Source organism: Aegilops tauschii, chromosome 2 (assembly GCF_002575655.3).
Source record: "Aegilops tauschii subsp. strangulata cultivar AL8/78 chromosome 2, Aet v6.0, whole genome shotgun sequence".
Taxonomy (NCBI): domain Eukaryota; kingdom Viridiplantae; phylum Streptophyta; class Magnoliopsida; order Poales; family Poaceae; genus Aegilops; species Aegilops tauschii.
Genome location: NC_053036.3, coordinates 353,659,694 through 353,678,827, shown reverse-complemented (window position 1 = coordinate 353,678,827; position 19,134 = coordinate 353,659,694). Strand labels below are relative to the sequence as shown.

Below are 19,134 nucleotides of genomic sequence, written 5' to 3'. Positions count from 1 at the left end.
TGGCGTAGGCGATTCCCTCCAGTGCTTCAGCTGTTGATTCTCTCTGTCCTGTGGTTGATGCGGCTGCTGATTCGTCGTCTCTACTTTAGGATGGTCGTGTTGCTGTTTCTGCTTGATCGGTGTTGCCTGCTGGGTTTTGCTACTATGCGTTACCTTTATTGTTTTCTATATATCTTTCTTTTGTTCCACCTGCTTGATGATATTTTTATGTATTTATTCTTTGGCTGCTATTCCGGATGTTGTTTATCTTCATTACTAATGCTAAAACTTGAAACCTGAATGTAGCTATATATCAGGTAGTTCAAGTTGTTCAGAAAATGATGATTGATCTTGAGATCATATCGTACCTACATCTTATTGTCCGAAGGAATTCCTTGCTATTGGTTTTTCCTCTTAATTAAACCCTGATGTATTTACATGTCCAAATAGAGGCCAATTGAAATTTACATTACATTACATTGTACCTGTGTCACTGAAGTTGTTATAGTCTGGAAAACAGTGCACTGAAATTGTTAGGCTGAAAAACAGTTTACCGAAATTGCAGCTAATAAGTGATTAAGAGAATGAAAACAGTTGGTTTTGATACTAACGTGCTTTGATACAGATGATTTGGTTTTTCAGTTTCATAGTGCTATATATACCACTGGAAAATTTTGGAACTTGAAAACTCAAATAAATTCAGTCCGCTCAGCTCAGAGAGAATATAATGATTTCTAATTTTTTTTTAGCACACTGCTTTATGGAAGATTTACTTTATGAATTCAGTCTGCAGACTCTTTTCATTCAAAAAGCTTTTCTTTATGAAAGATTTCAATTCCGCGCCAATAGGATTTGTGTACATATACCATAACATAAAAATAAAATGAACAAGCAAAAGCATAATAATTAATCAAATAATAAATAAATAAAGTTTAATATCACCATACACAGAATTTTTCACATGGCGTATAAACAGGCGCGGTGGCGGCGGCGTGCCACCGCGCGGGCATTGCTAGTCAACTACTAACAGACAAGACCCATGAGGAACAAGACTGAAGAAGGATGCAAATGAGGCCACTCCTGTTTACAGACTGAAATCTGAAGAAAAACTAAGATGTTGACTAAAAAGAGTGAAGAATGAAACTAAATTTCAAATATTTAGTCCTAAACCATAACCACATGAGACTGATGACTAATAAACAGTGACACTAATCAAATACTAAGAACTACAAAGTCTGGAAAATGAAAACAGATATAACTACTCCCTCCGTTCCATGATGTAAGACTTTTTTTGACACTATGTCTTACATTATGGGATGGAGGGAGTAAGTAATAAAAGACTGAAAAAATATTGACAAACAATGTCTTAGCCTATCTTGAACCACTTAAGCAGGACGCTCCTATTTACCTAAAAAGGTTTTCGCCCCGCTTTATAAATAAAGCAACCACCGAGCACAAAGTCAACAAGGTATCATCCGAATAACACACACACCCGACGCCACCGCAGGAAGGTCCAACACACACACGCACGAAACACAACACACAACACGGGTTCAGCTGTGGGCACAACACAACAAGCCCAACACAACCACAAGGCACGCACAGACATAAACGGCGGCGGCGTCGATGACGAAGGAGAACTAATCCGGCTCTGGTGGGGGGGAAGCGGTGGAGCCATCCGGAGAGCCATCGCGCGGAGCTGGGTGATGATGGAGGTGATGGCGTCTCTCTTCCTGGGGCGGCTAAGCGGCCGCCAAAGCTGCCGGTAACCAGACCATTTGAACAGAGCGTTAGTAGCGCGACGAAGAGGTATACGCTGAATCACAAGCTTATTCCTAACAGTCCACAGCGTCCAGGCAAGCACACCGGTAGTCAGCCACCTAATGTGGCAAGACGAGGGTGGTAGTGCCTGGAGTTCGGCGAGGAGAGTGGGGAAGTTGTTGTGGTCCCAACTTCCACCAACTAATTCGCGGAAATAGCTCCAGAGGAACTGCGCGGACACGCAGGTGAAGAAGATATGGTTCGAATTCTCTTCAGGCCCGCAGAGCGCGCAATGTCCATCGCCGGGACCATTGCGCTTTAGGACTTTCACTCCGGAAGGGAGGCGGTCGCGGATCCATTGCCACAGGTGAAGGAAATAAGCCCTAGAGGCAATAATAAAGTTGTTATTTATATTTCCTTATATCATGATAAATGTTTATTATTCATGCTAGAATTGTATTAACCGGAAACTTAGTACATGTGTGAATACATAGACAAACAGAGTGTCACTGGTATGCCTCTACTTGACTAGCTCATTGATCAAAGATGGTTATGTTTCCTAACCATAGACATGAGTTGTCATTTGATTAACGGGGTCACATCATTAGGAGAATGATGTGATTGACTTGACCCATTCCGTTAGCTTAGCACTTGATCGTTTAGTATGTTGCTATTGCTTTCTTCATGACTTATACATGTTCCTATGACTATGAGATTATACAACTCCCGTTTACCGGAGGAACACTTTGTGTGCTACCAAACATCACAACGTAACTGGGTGATTATAAAGGTGCTCTGTAGGTGTCTCCGAAGGTACTTGTTGGGTTGGCGTATTTCGAGATTAGGATTTGTCACTCCGATTGTCGGAGAGGTGTCTCTGGGCCCACTCGGTAATGCACATCACTATAAGCCTTGCAAGCATTGTAACTAATGAGTTAGTTGCGGGATGATGTATTACGGAACGAGTAAGGAGACTTGCCGGTAACGAGATTGAACTAGGTGTTGAGATACCGACGATCGAATCTCGGGCAAGTAACATACCGATGACAAAAGGAACAACGTATGTTGTTATGCGGTTTGACCGATAAAGATCTTCGTAGAATATGTAAGAGCCAATATGAGCATCCAGGTTCCGCTATTGGTTATTGACCGGAGACGTATCTCGGTCATGTCTACATAGTTCTCGAACCCATAGGGTCCGCACGCTTAACGTTCGGTGACGATTTGTATTATGAGTTTATGTGTTTTGATGTACCGAAGGTAGTTCGGAGTCCCGGATGAGATCGGGGACATGACGAGGAGTCTCGAAATGATCGAGACGTAAAGGTCGATATATTGGACGACTATATTCAGACATCGGAAAGGTTCCGAGTGATTCGGGTATTTTTCGGAGTACCGGAGAGTTACGGGAATTCGCCTGGGAGTATATGGGCCTTATTGGGCTTTAGGGGAAAGAGAGAGGAGAGGCTGCGCGCCCCCCAAGGCCTAGTCCGAATTGGACTAGGGGAGGGGCTGCACCCCCTCCTTCCTTCTCTTCTCTCTTCCCTTTCCTTGACTCCTACTCCTACTACTTGGAAGGGGGCAATCCTACTCCAGGTGGGAGTAGGACTCCTCCAGGGCGCGCCATAGGGGCCGGCCCTCTCCCCCCTCCTCCACTCCTTTATATACGTGGCCAGGGGGCACCCCATAGACATAACAATTGATCTCTTGATCTCTTAGCCGTGTGCGGTGCCCCCCTCCACCATATACCACCTCGATCATATCATAGCGGTGCTTAGGAGAAGCCCTGCGTTGGTAGCAACATCATCACCGTCATCACGACGTCATGCTGACGGAATTGTCCCGTGAAGCTCTGCTGGATCGGAGTTCGCGGGACGTCATCGAGCTGAACGTGTGCTGAACTCGGAGGTGCCGTACGTTCGGTACTTGGATCGGTCGGATCGTGAAGACGTACGACTACATCAACCGCGTTGTGCTAACGCTTTCGCTTTCGGTCTACGAGGGTACGTGGACAACACTCTCCCCTCTCGTTGCTATGCATCACCATGATCCTGTGTGTGCGTAGGAATTTTTTTCAAATTACTACGTTCCCCAACAGTGGCATCCGAGCCTGGTTTTATGCATAGATGTTATATGCACGAGTAGAACACAAGTGAGTTGTGGGCGATACAAGTCATACTGCTCACCAGCATGTCACACTTTGGTTCGGCGGTATTGTTGGATGAAGCGGCCCGGACCAACATTACGCGTACGCTTACGCGAGACTGGTTCTACCGACGTGCTTTGCACACAGGTGGCTGGCGGGTGTCAGTTTCTCCAACTTTAGTTGAACCGAGTGTGGCTACGCCCGGTCCTTGAGAAGGTTAAAACAACACTAACTTGACGAACTATCGTTGTGGTTTTGATGCGTAGGTAAGAACGGTTCTTGCTCAGCCCGTAGCAGCCACGTAAAACTTGCAACAACAAAGTAGAGGACGTCTAACTTGTTTTTGCAGGGCATGTTGTGATGTGATATGGTCAAGGCATGATGCTATATTTTATTGTATGAGATGATCATGTTTTGTAACCGAGTTATCGGCAACTGGCAGGAACCATATGGTTATCGTTTTATTGTGTGCAATGCAATCGCCCTGTAATTGCTTTACTTTATCACTAAGCGGTAGTGATAGTCGTAGAAGCAATAGTTGGCGAGACGACAACGATGCTACGATGGAGATCAAGGTGTCGCGCCGGTGACGATGGTGATCATGACGGTGCTTCAGAGATGGAGATCACAAACACAAGATGATGATGGCCATATCATATCATTTATATTGATTGCATGTGATGTTTATCTTTTATGCATCTTATTTTGCTTAGATCGACGGTAGCATTATAAGATGATCTCTCACTAAATTTCAAGGTATAAGTGTTCTCCCTGAGTATGCACCGTTGCGAAAGTTCTTCGTGCTGAGACACCACGTGATGATCGGGTGTGATAGGCTCTACGTTCAAATACAACGGGTGCAAAACAGTTGCACACGCGGAATACTCAGGTTAAACTGACGAGCCTAGCATATGCAGATATGGCCTCGGAACACTGAGACCGAAAGGTCGAGCGTGAATCATATAGTAGATATGATCAACATAGTGATGTTCACCATTGAAACTACTCCATCTCACGTGATGATCGGACATTGTTTAGTTGATATGGATCACGTAATCACTTAGAGGATTAGAGGGGTGTCTATCTAAGTGGGAGTTCTTTAATAATTTGATTAACTGAACTTTAATTTATCATGAACTTAGTCCTACTAGTATTAGCATATCTATGTTGTAGATCAATAGCTCGCGTTTAGCTCCCTGTTTTATTTTTGATATGTTCCTAGAGAAAACTAAGTTGAAAGATGTTAGTAGTAATGATGCGGATTGGATCCGTGATCTGAGGATTATCCTTATTGCTGCACAGAATAATTATGTCCTTAATGCACCGCTAGGTGACGGACCTATTGCAGGAGCATATGCAGACGTTATGAACGTTTGGCAAAGCTCGGTATGATGACTACTTGATAGTTTAGTGCACCATGCTTTACGGCTTAGAATCGGGGCTTCAAAGACGTTTTTTGAAACGCCACGGAACATATAAGATGTTCCAAGAGTTGAAATTAGTATTTCAGACTCATGCCCATGTCGAAAGATATGAGACCTTTGACAAGTACTTTGCCTACAAGATGGAGGAGAATAGCTCAGCTAGTGAGCATGTGCTCAGAATGTCTGAGTAACACAATCACTTGAATCATGTGGGAGTTAATCTTCCAGATAAGATAGTGATTAATAGTGTTCTCTAGTCACTATCACCAAGTTACTAGAACTTCGTGATGAACTATAATATGCAAGGGATAGCGAAAACGATTCCCAAGCTCTTCGTGGTGCTAAAATCGACGAAGGTAGAAATCAAGAAAAACATCAAGTGTTGATGGTTGACAAGACCACTAGTTTCAAGAAAAGGGCAAAAGGGAAGAAGGGGAACTTCAAGAAGAACAGCAAGCAAGTTGCTACTCAAGTGAAGAAGCCCAAGTCTGGACCTAAGCCTGAGACTAAGTGCTTCTACTGCAAAGGACTGGTCACTGGAAACGGAACTGCCCCAAGTATTTGGCGGATAAGAAGGATGGCAAAGCGAACAAAGGTATATTTGATATACATGTTATTGATGTGTACTTTACTAGTGTTTATAGGAACCCCTCGGCATTTGATACTGGTTCGGTTGCTAAGAGTAGTAACTCGAAACAGGAGTTGCAGAATAACAGAAACTAGTTAAGGGCGAGGTGACGATGTGTGTTGGAAGTAGTTCCAAGATTGATATGATCATCATCGCACACTCCCTATACTTTCGGGATTAGTGTTGAACCTAAATAAGTGTTATTTGGTGTTTGCGTTGAGCATGAATATGATTTGATCATGTTTATTGCAATACGGTTATTCATTTAAGTTAGAGAATAATTGTTGTTCTGTTTACATGAATAAAACCTTCTATGGTCATACACCCAATGAAAATGGTTTGTTGGATCTCGATCGTAGTAATACACATATTCATAATATTGAAGCCAAAAGATGCAAAGTTAATAATGATAGTGCAACTTATTTGTGGCACTGCCGTTTAGGTCATATTGGTGTAAAGGTCATGAAGAAACTCCATGCTGATGGGATTTTGGAATCAATTGATTATGAATCACTTGATGCTTGCGAACCATGCCTTATGGGCAAGATGACTAAAGACTCCGTTCTCTGGAACAATGGAGCGAGCAACTGACTTATTGGAAATAATACATACTGATGTATGCAATCCGATGAGTGTTGAGGCTCACGGCAAGTATCATTATTTTCTGACCTTCATAGATGATTTGAGCAGATATGAGTATATCTACTTGATAAAACACAAGTCTGAAACATTTGAAAATTTCAAAGAATTTCAGAGTGAAGTGGAGAATCGTCGTAAGCAAGAAAATAAAAGTTTCTACGATATGATCGCAGAGGAAAAATATTTGAGTTACGAGTTTGGCCTTCAATTAAAACAATGTGGAATAGTTTCACAAACTCATGCCACCTGGAACACCACAGCATAATGGTGTGTCCGAACATCATAACCGTACTTTATTGGATATAGTACAATCTATGATGTTTCTTACCGATTACCACTATCGTTTTGGGGTTATGCATTAGAGAGAGCTGCATTCACGTTAAAAAGGGCACCATCTAAATCCGTTGAGACGACACCGTATGAACTGTGGTTTAGCAAGAAACCAAAGTTGTCATTTCTTAAAGTTTGGAGTTGCGATGCTTATGTGAAAATGTTTCAACCTGATAAGCTCGAACCCAAATCGGAGAAATGTGTCTTCATAGGATACCCAAAGGAGACTGTTGGGTACACCTTCTAATCACAGATCCGAAGGCAAAATATTCGTTGCTAAGAATGGATCCTTTTTAGAGAAGGAGTTTCTCTCGAAAGAAGTGAGTGGGAAGAAAGTAGAACTTGATGAGGTAACTGTACCTGCTCCCTTATTGGAAAGTAGTTCATCACAGAAATCTGTTCCTGTGACTACTACACCAATTAGTGAGGAAGCTAATGATGATGATCATGTAACTTCAGATCAAGTTACTACCGAACCTCATAGGTAAACCAGAGTGAGATCCGCACCAGAGTGGTACGGTAATCCTGTTCTGGAGGTCATGACCATGACGAACCTACGAACTATGAGGAACCGATGATGAGCCCAGATTCTGCGAAATGGCTTGAGGCCATGAAATCTGAGATGAGATCCATGTATGAGAACAAAGTGTGGACTTTGGTTGACTTGCCCGATGATCGGCAAGCCATAGAAAATAAATGGATCTTCAAGAGGAAGACGAACGCTGATAGTAGTGTTACTATCTACAAAGCTAGACTTGTTGAAAAAGTTTTTTGACAAAGTTCAAGGTGTTGACTACGATGAGATTTTCTCACTCGTAGCGATGCTTAAAGTCTGTCCGAATCATGTTAGCAAATTGCCACATTTTATGAAATCTGGCAAATGGATGTCAAAACTACGTTCCTTAATGGATTTCTTAAAGAAGAGTTGTATATGATGCAACCAGAAGGTTTTGTCGATCCTAAAGGTGTTAACAAAATGTGCAAGCTCCAGCGATCCATCTATGGACTGGTGCGAGCATCTTGGAGTTGGAATATACGCTTTGGTGAGTTGATCAAAGCATATAGTTTTATACAGACTTGCGGTGAAGCCTGTATTTACAAGAAAGTGAGTGGGAGCACTACAACATTTCTGATAAATATACGTGAATGACATATTGTTGATCGGAAATAATGTAGAATTTTCTGGAAAGCATAAAGGAGTTTTTGAAAGGAGTTTTTCAAATAAAGACCTCGGTGAAGCTGCTTACATATTGAGCATCAAGATCTATAGAGATAGATCAAGACGCTTGATAAGTTTCTTCAATGAGTACATACCTTGACAAAGTTTTGAAGAAGTTCAAAATGGATCAGGCAAAGAAAGGGTTCTTGCCTGTGTTACAAGGTGTGAAGTTGAGTAAGACTCAAAGCTCGACCACGGCGGAAGATAGAAAGAGAATGAAAGTCATTCCCTATGCCTCAGCCATAGGTTCTATAAGTATGCCATGTTGTGTACCAAATCTATTGTATACTCTACACTGAGTTTGGCAAGGGAGTACAATAGTGATCTAGGAGTAGATCACTGGACAGCGGTCAAAATTATCCTTAGTGAAATAAGGATATGTTTCTCGATTATAGAGGTGACAAAAGGTTCATCGTAAAGAGTTACGTCGATGCAAGCTTTGACACAAATCTGGATGACTCTAAGTCTCGATCTAGATACATATTGAAAGTGGGAGCAATTAGCTAGAGTAGCTCCGTGCAGAGCATTGTTGACATAGAAATTTGCAAAATACATACGGATCTGAATGTGGCAGACCCGTTGACTAAATTTCTCTCACAAGCAAAACATGATCACACCTTAGTACTCTTTGGGTGTTAATCACATAGCGATGTGAACTAGATTGCTGACTCTAGTAAACCCTTTGGGTGTTGGTCACATGTCGATGTGAACTATGGGTGTTAGCCACATAAAGATGTGAACTATTGATGTTAAATCACATGGCGATGTGATCTAGATTATTGACTCTAGTGCAAGTGGGTGACTGAAGGAAATATGCCCTAGAGGCAATAATAAAGTTGTTATTTATATTTCCTTATATCATGATAAATGTTTATTATTCATGCTAGAATTGTATTAACCGGAAACTTAGTACATGTGTGAATACATAGACAAACAGAGTGTCACTAGTATGCCTCTACTTGAGTAGCTCGTTGATCAAAGATGGTTATGTTTCCTAACCATAGACATGAGTTGTCATTTGATTAACGGGATCACATCATTAGGAGAATGATGTGATTGACTTGACCCATTCCGTTAGCTTAGCACTTGATCGTTTAGTATGTTGCTATTGCTTTCTTCATGACTTATACATGTTCCTATGACTATGAGATTATGCAACTCCCGTTTACCGGAGGAACACTTTGTGTGCTACCAAACGTCATAACGTAACTGGGTGATTATAAAGGTGCTCTACAAGTGTCTCCGAAGGTACTTGTTGGGTTGGCGTATTTCGAGATTAGGATTTGTCACTCCGATTGTCGGAGAGGTGTCTCTGGGCCCACTCGGTAATGCACATCACTATAAGCCTTGCAAGCATTGTAACTAATGAGTTAGTTGCGGGATGATGTATTACGGAACGAGTAAAGAGACTTGCCGGTAACGAGATTGAACTAGGTATTGAGATACCGACGATCGAATCTCGGGCAAGTAACATACCGATGACAAAAGGAACAACGTATGTTGTTATGCGGTTTGACCGATAAAGATCTTCGTAGAATATGTAGGAGCCAATATGAGCATCCAGGTTCCGCTATTGGTTATTGACCGGAGACGTGTCTCGGTCATGTCTACATAGTTCTCGAACCCGTAGGGTCCGCACGCTTAACGTTCGGTGACGATTTGTATTATGAGTTTATGTGTTTTGATGTACCGAAGGTAGTTCGGAGTCCCGGATGAGATCGGGGACATGACGAGGAGTCTCGAAATGATCGAGACGTAAAGGTCGATATATTGGACGACTATATTCGGACATCGGAAAGGTTTCCGAGTGATTCGGGTATTTTTCGGAGTACCGGAGAGTTACGGGAATTCGCCTGGGAGTATATGGGCCTTATTGGGCTTTAGGGGAAAGAGAGAGGAGAGGCTGCGCGCCCCCCAAGGCCTAGTCCGAATTGGACTATGGGGAGGGGCTGCGCCCCCTCCTTCCTTCTCTTCTCTCTTCCCTTTCCTTGACTCCTACTCCTACTACTTGGAAGGTGGGAATCCTACTCCCGGTGGGAGTAGGACTCCTCCATGGCGCGCCATAGGGGCCGGCCCTCTCCCCCCTCGTCCACTCCTTTATATACGTGGCCAGGGGCACCCCATAGACACAACAATTGATCTCTTGATCTCTTAGCCGTGTGCGGTGCCCCCCTCCACCATATACCACCTCGATCATATCATAGCGGTGCTTAGGAGAAGCCCTGCGTCGGTAGCAACATCATCACCGTCATCACGCCGTCGTGCTGACGGAACTCTCCCGTGAAGCTCTGCTGGATCGGAGTTCGCGGGACATCGTCGAGCTGAACGTGTGTTGAACTCGGAGGTGCCGTACGTTCGGTACTTGGATCGGTCGGATCGTGAAGACGTACGACTACATCAACCGCAGTGTGCTAACGCTACCGCTTTCGGTCTACGAGGGTACGTGGACAACACTGTCCCCTCTCGTTGCTATGCATCACCATGATCCTGTGTGTGCGTAGGATTTTTTTTTGAAATTACTACGTTCCCCAACAACAAGAATATCCTAATTTTCAAGGGGAGCTGGATCTCCCAGATGGTGGTAAAAGCCCCAGGACCTGGAGAGGGGGCGATCGCCTGGTAGAGTGATTTAGTAGAGAATAGACCAGATGGCTCAAGCCGCCACCTGGTGCGGTCATCTCCCGTCTCTAGCTCAGGCACATGCAGCGCAATGCAGTCGAGCAAGTCATGCCAAGCCGCATTCTCCGCCGGTCCAAATTGTCGCCGGAACGCGAGTTGCCCTAAGTCAATAAGGGCCATTGCGACAGAAATCCGTGGGTCAACGGCGGTGGAGAACAGGTCAGGAAAACGAGCCGCGAAGGGGGCGTCCCCAGCCCAGCGATCGAACCAAAACAGCGTGGCAGTGCCAGACCCAACCGCAATCGAAGATCCAATGTGGAGGACTGGGAGGAGCTGTATGATGGATTGCCAGAACTGGGAACCACCGGACCGCTGGCAGAAGGCGAGCGGTTGGCCCCAAAGGTATTCCTGCTGGATGATGCGAAGCCATAGGCCACCCTCACCGTTCGTAATCCGCCAAAGCCACCTAGTCAGGAGGGCAATGTTCATCCGCTTGGAGGACATAATCCCAAGACCGCCCTGATTGCGCGGCTTACAGATCTCAGTCCATCAAACCATGTGGTGCTTCTGCTTGTCTCCCTCGCCAGCCCAGAAGAAGCGCCCCTGGACCCTGGCAATCTCATGGTGCAGAGTCTCAGGCAGGCTGTAGAAGCTCATTATGAATAGGAGCAGGCTGGATAGGGACGAGTTAATAAGCACAGTCCGGACAGCTTTAGAAAGCCACCTCCCCTGCCAGGGCTCAATGCGGTGCTGGAGCTTGCCCACCGTGGGGCGCAGCTCGCCACCGTGAGTCTCGTGTCACTAATGGGTATCCCCAGATAAGTCGTGGGGAAGCTCCCAAGTGGACAGTTGAGCCGGTCCGCGATGCTCCGCCGTTCGTCGTCGGAGTACCCCAGAACCATCACCGCGCTTTTATTGAAGTTAATCCTGAGGCCAGACATCTGCTGAAAGCAAAGCAGGAGAAACTTCAAGTTCGTGATGTCGCTCGCCGATCCTTCCACTATGATAATGGTGTCATCCGCATATTGGAGGAGGGAAAGCCCGTTCCCTCCTACTAAATGCGGGACTATGCCTTTGATATGGCCCACTGCCTTCGCCTTATCTAAGATGGATGCCAGGGCATCAACCACTATGTTGAAGAGGAACGGAGAGAATGGATGGCCCTGACGCACCCCACAGAAGGTGGGGAAGTATGGACCAATCTCGCCGTTAATGTTCACTGCGGTTCGGCCCGTGCAGACCATCTGCATCACCCGGGTCACCCACCGCTCGTCGAAGCCCTTCCGAAGCAGGCATTTCCGAAGGAAGGGCCAGCTGACCATGTCATACGCCTTGTGGAAGTCTAGTTTCAGGAAGACCGCCTTGAGGTGCTTGGAGTGCACCTCATGGAGGGCTTTGTGAAATACTAGGACTCCGTCAAGGATATAGCGGCCTTGGATGAATGCCGACTGGTCCGGGTGGATGATCCGGTCAGCTATTGGGGCCATCCTATTGGCGTACCCCTTCGCGAGGATGCCGAAGATGACATTGATCACCGTGATTGGTCGGAATTGGCGGATATCTGAAGCGCCCGTGACTTTGGGAATGAGGGTGATTATCCCAAAGTTAAGCCTGGTGAGGTCGATGGACCCAACATAGAACTCCTCAAACAGGGCCATCACTTCCAGTTTGATGATCTCCCAGAAGGTTTGAAAGAACTTCACCGGGAGGCCATCCGGGCCGGGTGCCGAGGACGGGTTCATGCCCTTAATGGCCGCCCACACTTCAGCTTCGGAGAACGGTGCCGTTAGTGCCACGTTATCCGCCTCTGAAACACAGTGACAGGGCGGCCATATATCGTGGGCAAAGGCTAATCTTCCCCGAGGGGAGGCAGAGAATAGGTCTCTGTAAAAGCCATCTACATGGGCCCGGATGGCCTCCTATTTAGAGACTGAAACCTGAAGAAAAACAGAAATACTGACTAAGAAGAGTGTAGACTAAAACTAAACCATAAGTACATAGAACTAACACATTTGACTGATAGAAACAGATAGAACTGAGAAGATTAAGGACTAAATAGGGTGGAAAATGTAAAACACCGACGAATAAACGAAGACTGAGTAACAGAGAAAGACAAAGCTGAGACTGAAATTGCAAATGAGCTGCATACTGAGACTGAAGAACAAGTACTAGTGTGCTAGTGTAGTAGTCTAATTAGAACACACTGCAGCTTAAGATGATCTAGTCTAACTATAACTATGTATAACTAAGCATTGCAGATCCAGAACATTGTTCATACCATTCATCTGGTTTGTTTACAACTAAATAGGACTAAACATAGGCTAGAACTAGGTAAAACTAATTCTGACTACAACTAAGAATGACTAGGCTTACCAGATCAACAAAATTATATGCAGGAACAACTGAAGAAACAAGAGGAAATAAAAAGCACTAATCAGGACTAAGCACTAGCGTTGTCCTGATAAAATCAGAATCGACAGCAGCTCCCCCGAAAACATGAGCCAACAATGCTGTGACAAGGGCTAGATTCCTTAGATACATAGTTTCTCCCCGCGCAGCTTTGGTGATGAGCGCATGAACTGAAATTGACACTCATCACTTGTAGAACCTGAACCATCATGGACTGAATCCAAAAAACTCGCAACGAGCGAGACATTTGGGGGAAATCAATCTTCGCAGTCTTAAACCGGATCACATGTAGCTGCTCCGACACAGGCAGAGAGCAAATTTTAGAACAGCTAGGCCGAGCCACATCGGAAAAGATCGACGGCAGAGGACTAGACAAGGAGAGAGCGGAGACGACGAGACGCGCTGAGAGATGCTTCGAAATGCAGTGCGTTAGTGACACAAACACAAACATTGGAGACGATGAAAGGCGTTGAGCTCAGAGGGAGGGCATAGGGAGAAGCCCCACAGTGTGGTTAAGAGCAACTCCAACCGGGCGACCCATTTCGTTCGCCCATGTCTGTTTGAGTCGGCTCGGACCAAAACGCCGGCCCAGACCCAAATTCAAAACGCGTCTGTTACATGTCCACGCCGATCCATTTCAGGCTCAATTCGGGTCTGTGGACACGAAGCGGACGCGCCACGCGTCCCCCTCTGTGTCTGTCACGGTCCCACATGACGGCCGGCCAACGACCACGCGGTCATATGAATCCTCTCAGATTTGTCGTGAGGAGGAAGACAATACCCGACAAAATCAAGACCACCATAGAGGTGACTCAAAAAAGGGGCTGCAAAATTAGTTTTCCAGTCTCTAACAAGGCAATAAAGTCTAAATTTTGCTCCGAACAAATTTCTGCTAAAAACGATGCTCAGCCATGTCCCCAAGACCTCTGCTATTCCAGAAAATGCCTCTCGTTAGCCAAACTTTTTCTGGAAGCGATGACGTGTGCTGTGGCGTATCACAGACATATCATACTATTTTAGTAGGCTTTCGCAATTTCTTAACAAGGCCCTCCGTATAGTCCGCCTGGCTGTTTGAAGGCCCGCCTCACATCGAAAAGAGTTTCCTCGGGTGCAAGGTCATCACGATAACCTTGCACCGAGGGTACTTACAGACCATTAGGACCATCATCCTCCATGGGCGTCACAGATGCAATTTTTTTAAGAATAATAATTGCTCTATCTTACTTTTTTATACTTTGTTTTAATTTTGGTTCACTAACCGATGGGAGATGGTCTCTCGAGATTTGTTCAACCGATTTGGTTGGCGAGCCACCAGTAGGATTTGTGATGCATGAGGCTCATTTTTCTACGATTTTTTTTCTTCATTATTTGCCCATGGGGCAGCTATGTGTGGCACTTATTGTGACCAGATGATGGACTTTTAAATAATAACTAAATGACTGTGTGCATCACTTGATGTAGAGGCCGAAGGCTATTCCCTCTTTTAAAAGAAAAAAAACTAACAGCACGAAGTATATAAGGGGTTAGCTATCCAGAGACAGGCAAGGCAGGTTGTGTAGCTGCGTGGTTTATATTTAGGGCGTGTTCGGAAGTCCTCCAGGGACGCAAACTCCACAACTCCTTCGCCGCGTGCTAGCAGCCAGCTCCTCGTCTGAAACCACGGAGCGATGGATTCGTTCGTTATGGTAGCTTCTGATTCTGAGCGCTCGGCCAGACTGGAAGGCATGTATTGGGCCATTCACTGGCGTGAGCTGGTGCCTGGGCTATAGGCCTGGTCGCATGGGTTGTTTTTTGACATTTTTTAGCCCATGCGGCTAGGTTTTTTTTTTGAGCCGACATGCGGCTAGGGTTGGTCACGGGCCTGTAGGGGAATGCACGAGGCGGGGAGGAAAGGAATAGCGCTCGTTCGAACCGGTACGTGCATGTCTCACTTGGCGGTGGCATAAGTTTGTAATTTCCATCAACTCTAGCTTCTCAGCGGAACTGGAGCTCGGGAAAACCAACTCCGCAAATCCTCGTAATTTGCACGGCACTCCGCTCCAGCTTCTCTCGCTAAACTCCTGGAGTTGGAGCGTTCGGCCCAACTCCGGACGTGGAGCTGAAGGAGCCAGGAGCTGGAGGCCTCCCGAACAGGCCCTTAGGGCGTGTTCGGAAGTCCTCCAGGGACGCAAACTCCACAACTCCTTCGTCGCGTGCTAGCAGCCAGCTCCTCGTCTGAAACCACGGAGCGATGGATTCGTTCGGTATGGTAGCTTCTGATTCTGAGCGCTCGGCCAGACTGGAAGGCATGTATTGGGCCATTCACTGGCGTGAGCTGGTGCCTGGGCTATAGGCCTGGTCGCATGGGTTGTTTTTTGACATTTTTTAGCCCATGCGGCTAGGGTTTTTTTTTTAGCCGACATGCGGCTAGGGTTGGTCACGGGCCTGTAGGGGAATGCATGAGGCGGGGAGGAAAGGAATAGCGCTCGCTCGAACCGGTACGTGCATGTCTCACTTGGCGGTGGCATAAGTTTATAATTTCCATCAACTCTAGCTTCTCAGCGCAACTGGAGCTCAGGAAAACCAACTCCGCAAATCCTTGTAATTTGCACGGCACTCCGCTCCAGCTTCTCTCGCTAAACTCCTGGAGTTGGAGCGTTCGGCCCAACTCCGGACGTGGAGTTGAAGGAGTCAGGAGCTGGAGGCCTCCCGAACAGGCCCTTAGCCAACGCAAACTCTCCTTTTCCTGTGGTACATTTCCCCATGGAGGCATGGTTAATTAAGTGGTGAGATTCTGGTGTGAGAGCATTAGGACTAAATCCTGACTATTCGGTTCAGTATGGTCCTACAATGTTTAAGTAAAAGGCTGAGACACTAGTATGCTGATTTGGTCATTTTACAAAACCTGGTGGTAGCTCTATATTTTCAAGTTCTTTTCCTGAACTCCGACAACGTCAAAGTGATAGAGACAATGCAGAATGGAGGTCGCTCTTTCGGTCTATGGCGGCAGTTTTTGATTATATATATCACCTTGCGTGTGATTTCCCGTATATTATTTTTGAACATGCTCCTAGAGAGACTAATTGTGCTGCCCATGATTTAGCAAAACTAGCTAGAAGTAATGTGTGTGCGGGGTGGATGGAAGATCCACCCATAAAGATTGTTGATACTCTTGTAAAAGATAATATGGTGATCACCTTGCAATAAAGAGTACTTTGATGTTAAAAAAAATTCTTTTCCTGAAATCTGAATATAAAGCTTAGATATTTACTACTCCAGGGTCAACTGATCAACTGTACAGCAGGGTCATCCCTTTAGGATCTAGTCTTAGCATGGTTCAGTTTAGTAAGTGTTTTATTGTACACTTTACACAGCCAAGCATGTAATCAGAACACCAATTCACAAACCAAAAGATCTGTTCTTTGCTATCAGAAGTAAGGTATACTTATTTTATTTTCAGAGATTTGCATGTGAACTTATTCTAATCTAGGCACTGACAGGGAGTGCACGCATCGCAAATCGTGCATCTCTACAGAACATTGCCTAATGTATACCAGGGGCTTATAGTTACAACCTGTTATGTATAATAAAATGAATCTGAACTTGAATTCTATTGGATGATCTAAACTGTAATGGTTCTCTACGGAAACATAAGACTGCAGTTTCTTTCTCTCTGTTTTGAGAGTAGCATGGTTCAGGCCTATCATTTATTTACAGAGCAAACACAGTATCATTTCCATACTACCAAGAATTGAGTGCTCAATATAATTCTTGGTTTGTGTATTTGTGTATTGGCCTAACCTGCTTCTGCACATAGGCTTCACAGAATATATGCAATGTCTTTGCTTGTTTTGAAGTTGTCATGATCAAGGGCTCTGAACCTGTTGCTCTGGTCAGAATGTGTTGTTGCAAATACAGTAAAAGTACTACTGTCGCCGACAAGTTAAACATGCAATTGCCTGCTTTATGATTTTAAAGTAGTTTATTTTCTAACCTATGCATTTTATTCAGAAACAAGGTTGCCACAAGATACTTCCACTCACAAAGCAAAACATAATATTCAGTTCAGAGATATGCATGAATACATTATTCAGTAAATCAATCACCGCAATAATTTGCTGTGGAAAGAGACGGAATGAATGGAAATCATTTGCTTTAACCGTTCGACAAATGCTTTAACCGTTCGACAAACAGATCCGACATTAACTTAAATTAAAACATACGATGAGCCGAACTCACAGTCGGAAAAAAAGTCTCGAACCTAAATCGCCGCTTACAAAGCGGAAGAACTCTCAAACTCATGCAAAGAACAGATGACCGTACAGCTTGAAGTATCTGACTTTCTTGATCGCCCTCTCCGCGGCCACCTTCTCGTGGTCGCTCCAGCCGTTCTCCTGCGGTGCCACCACCTCCCAGCCGCCCCCGAGTCCCCTGTCGTCGATGCGGCCGCCCTTCATCAGCACGACGCGCCTCAGCGCCTTGCACGTCTTCATGACGAGCCTGACCAGGCACGCCTGCGTCGGCGTCAGCTCGAACCCGACGACCACCAGCTCCTTGAGGTGACGGTGACGGTACTTGGACGGACGCCACATGATGTCGACGTCGCGCGGCGAGTCCTCGGCGCAGGGGGTGACGCTCACGTGGAGGACTTCGAGCGACGGCGCCGCCTCGAGGAGGAGGTACGCCCACGACACGTCCCAGTTGGAAGGCACGTCCGCCATCAGCAGCCTGCGCAGGACGGGGAACGGCGTCACGCCGTCGAGCCACGGCTCCACCCACCTGTAGGTACCCGTGAACCGGAGGACGAGGTCCGTGACCGACACGGCCGCAGGGTTAACCGCCACCAGGAGCTCGTCGAGCGTATAGTCGTACCGGTCGTCCCAGGGGTCGCCTTCCAGGATGAAGAATCCTAGGCTGAGGACTACGTGCGCCAGGCGCGGGATGATGCCGAATGCCAGACTGACGGGGCTGCCGCTGCACTCCAGGCGCTCCAGCGCCGGGAGAGCGAGCAGCCGGATCGCCTGGAACGAGCAGTGGTAGACGACGAGCTCAATGATCCCCGACGCCGGCGCGTCCACCTCCATGACGCTGGGTATGTTGTTGTCGGTTTCGGGGTGGCAGCGCCTGAGGTGCACGGACCGCAGCCCCGGGCACCTGGAAAACACACCGGCGTAGGCCGCCACAGGCACCGATGGGCTGATATCCTGAAGGACGAGCGCAGTGAGCTTGCCGTACCTGTGCAGCGGCGGGAGGAGGCTGCAACCTCCGAGAGTGAGGCTGCGGATGAGTTGTGCCGACTCGTCGTCGAGGAAATGCTGAGGGAAGAAGTAAGCGATATGGTGTGCCACCGGCTTGACTATGACCTCCAGGTCCTCCACGCCCCAGCTTCTGACCGCTGTGCCGATCAGGCGGTCAACGAAAGCGGGTTCGTCCGGGTCGAAGAACTCGAGCCGGAGCCTCCTGCCGGGCTGGGGAATATAGCTACCGTCGGCGTGGGCCGCTTCCATGAATCTGTCAATGGCGTCGTTGTACCTGGCCATGACGGCCGGCGCGTATTGCTCCAGGAAGACGGGAGACTGTTGGTACACCGGCGGTGGAAACATGTCGGTGACCCTAAACTCGAGTGCGCTGAGGAGGCGGGGGAGGTGCGTCCAGCGCTTGGCTAGGACGGTGGTGGCGAGCGCGGAGCGGGTGTCTAGGCCATCCAGGATGGTCACAAGGAGTTCGTCGGGCAGCGCACTGAGGCGGTCCACGCCCGACTGCTGCCGCTGCCCAGGCGAGAGCGTGGCCATGGGAAGGTAGGATGGAGCATGGTAACGTTGGGACTCATATATATATGAAGTCCTCGCAAGCATACGGGTAAAAATGGTAGGAAACACAATTTGAAACAAACCAAAAGTAGAAGAGTGTCACACACTCACACTTGGATTGATTTCATATGTAGCAACATACGCGACAATTGTTACGTGCTGGTAAAAATGGCATGAATCGCAATCAGGTA

At 46.6% G+C, this 19,134-nt stretch overlaps 1 protein-coding gene and 1 pseudogene across 1 annotated transcript; both read right to left on the bottom strand.

The window, feature by feature from the left end:
• Nucleotides 1-1,721: 1,721 nt before the first annotated feature.
• On the bottom strand, nt 1,722-12,487 carry LOC141041016 (uncharacterized; annotated as a pseudogene).
• Nucleotides 12,488-17,431: 4,944 nt separating this feature from the next.
• On the bottom strand, nt 17,432-18,925 carry LOC109783606 (FBD-associated F-box protein At1g60410-like). The gene has a single exon (XM_020342196.1). It carries the CDS (start codon nt 18,923-18,925, stop codon nt 17,432-17,434), a length of 1,494 nt encoding a protein of 497 aa, XP_020197785.1.
• Nucleotides 18,926-19,134: the final 209 nt, after the last annotated feature.

Coding starts and splice junctions, on each gene's coding strand:
- LOC109783606 (XM_020342196.1), bottom strand. CDS start 18,925: ATGGCCACGCTCTCGCCTGGGCAGCGGCAGCAGTCGGGCGTGGACCGC.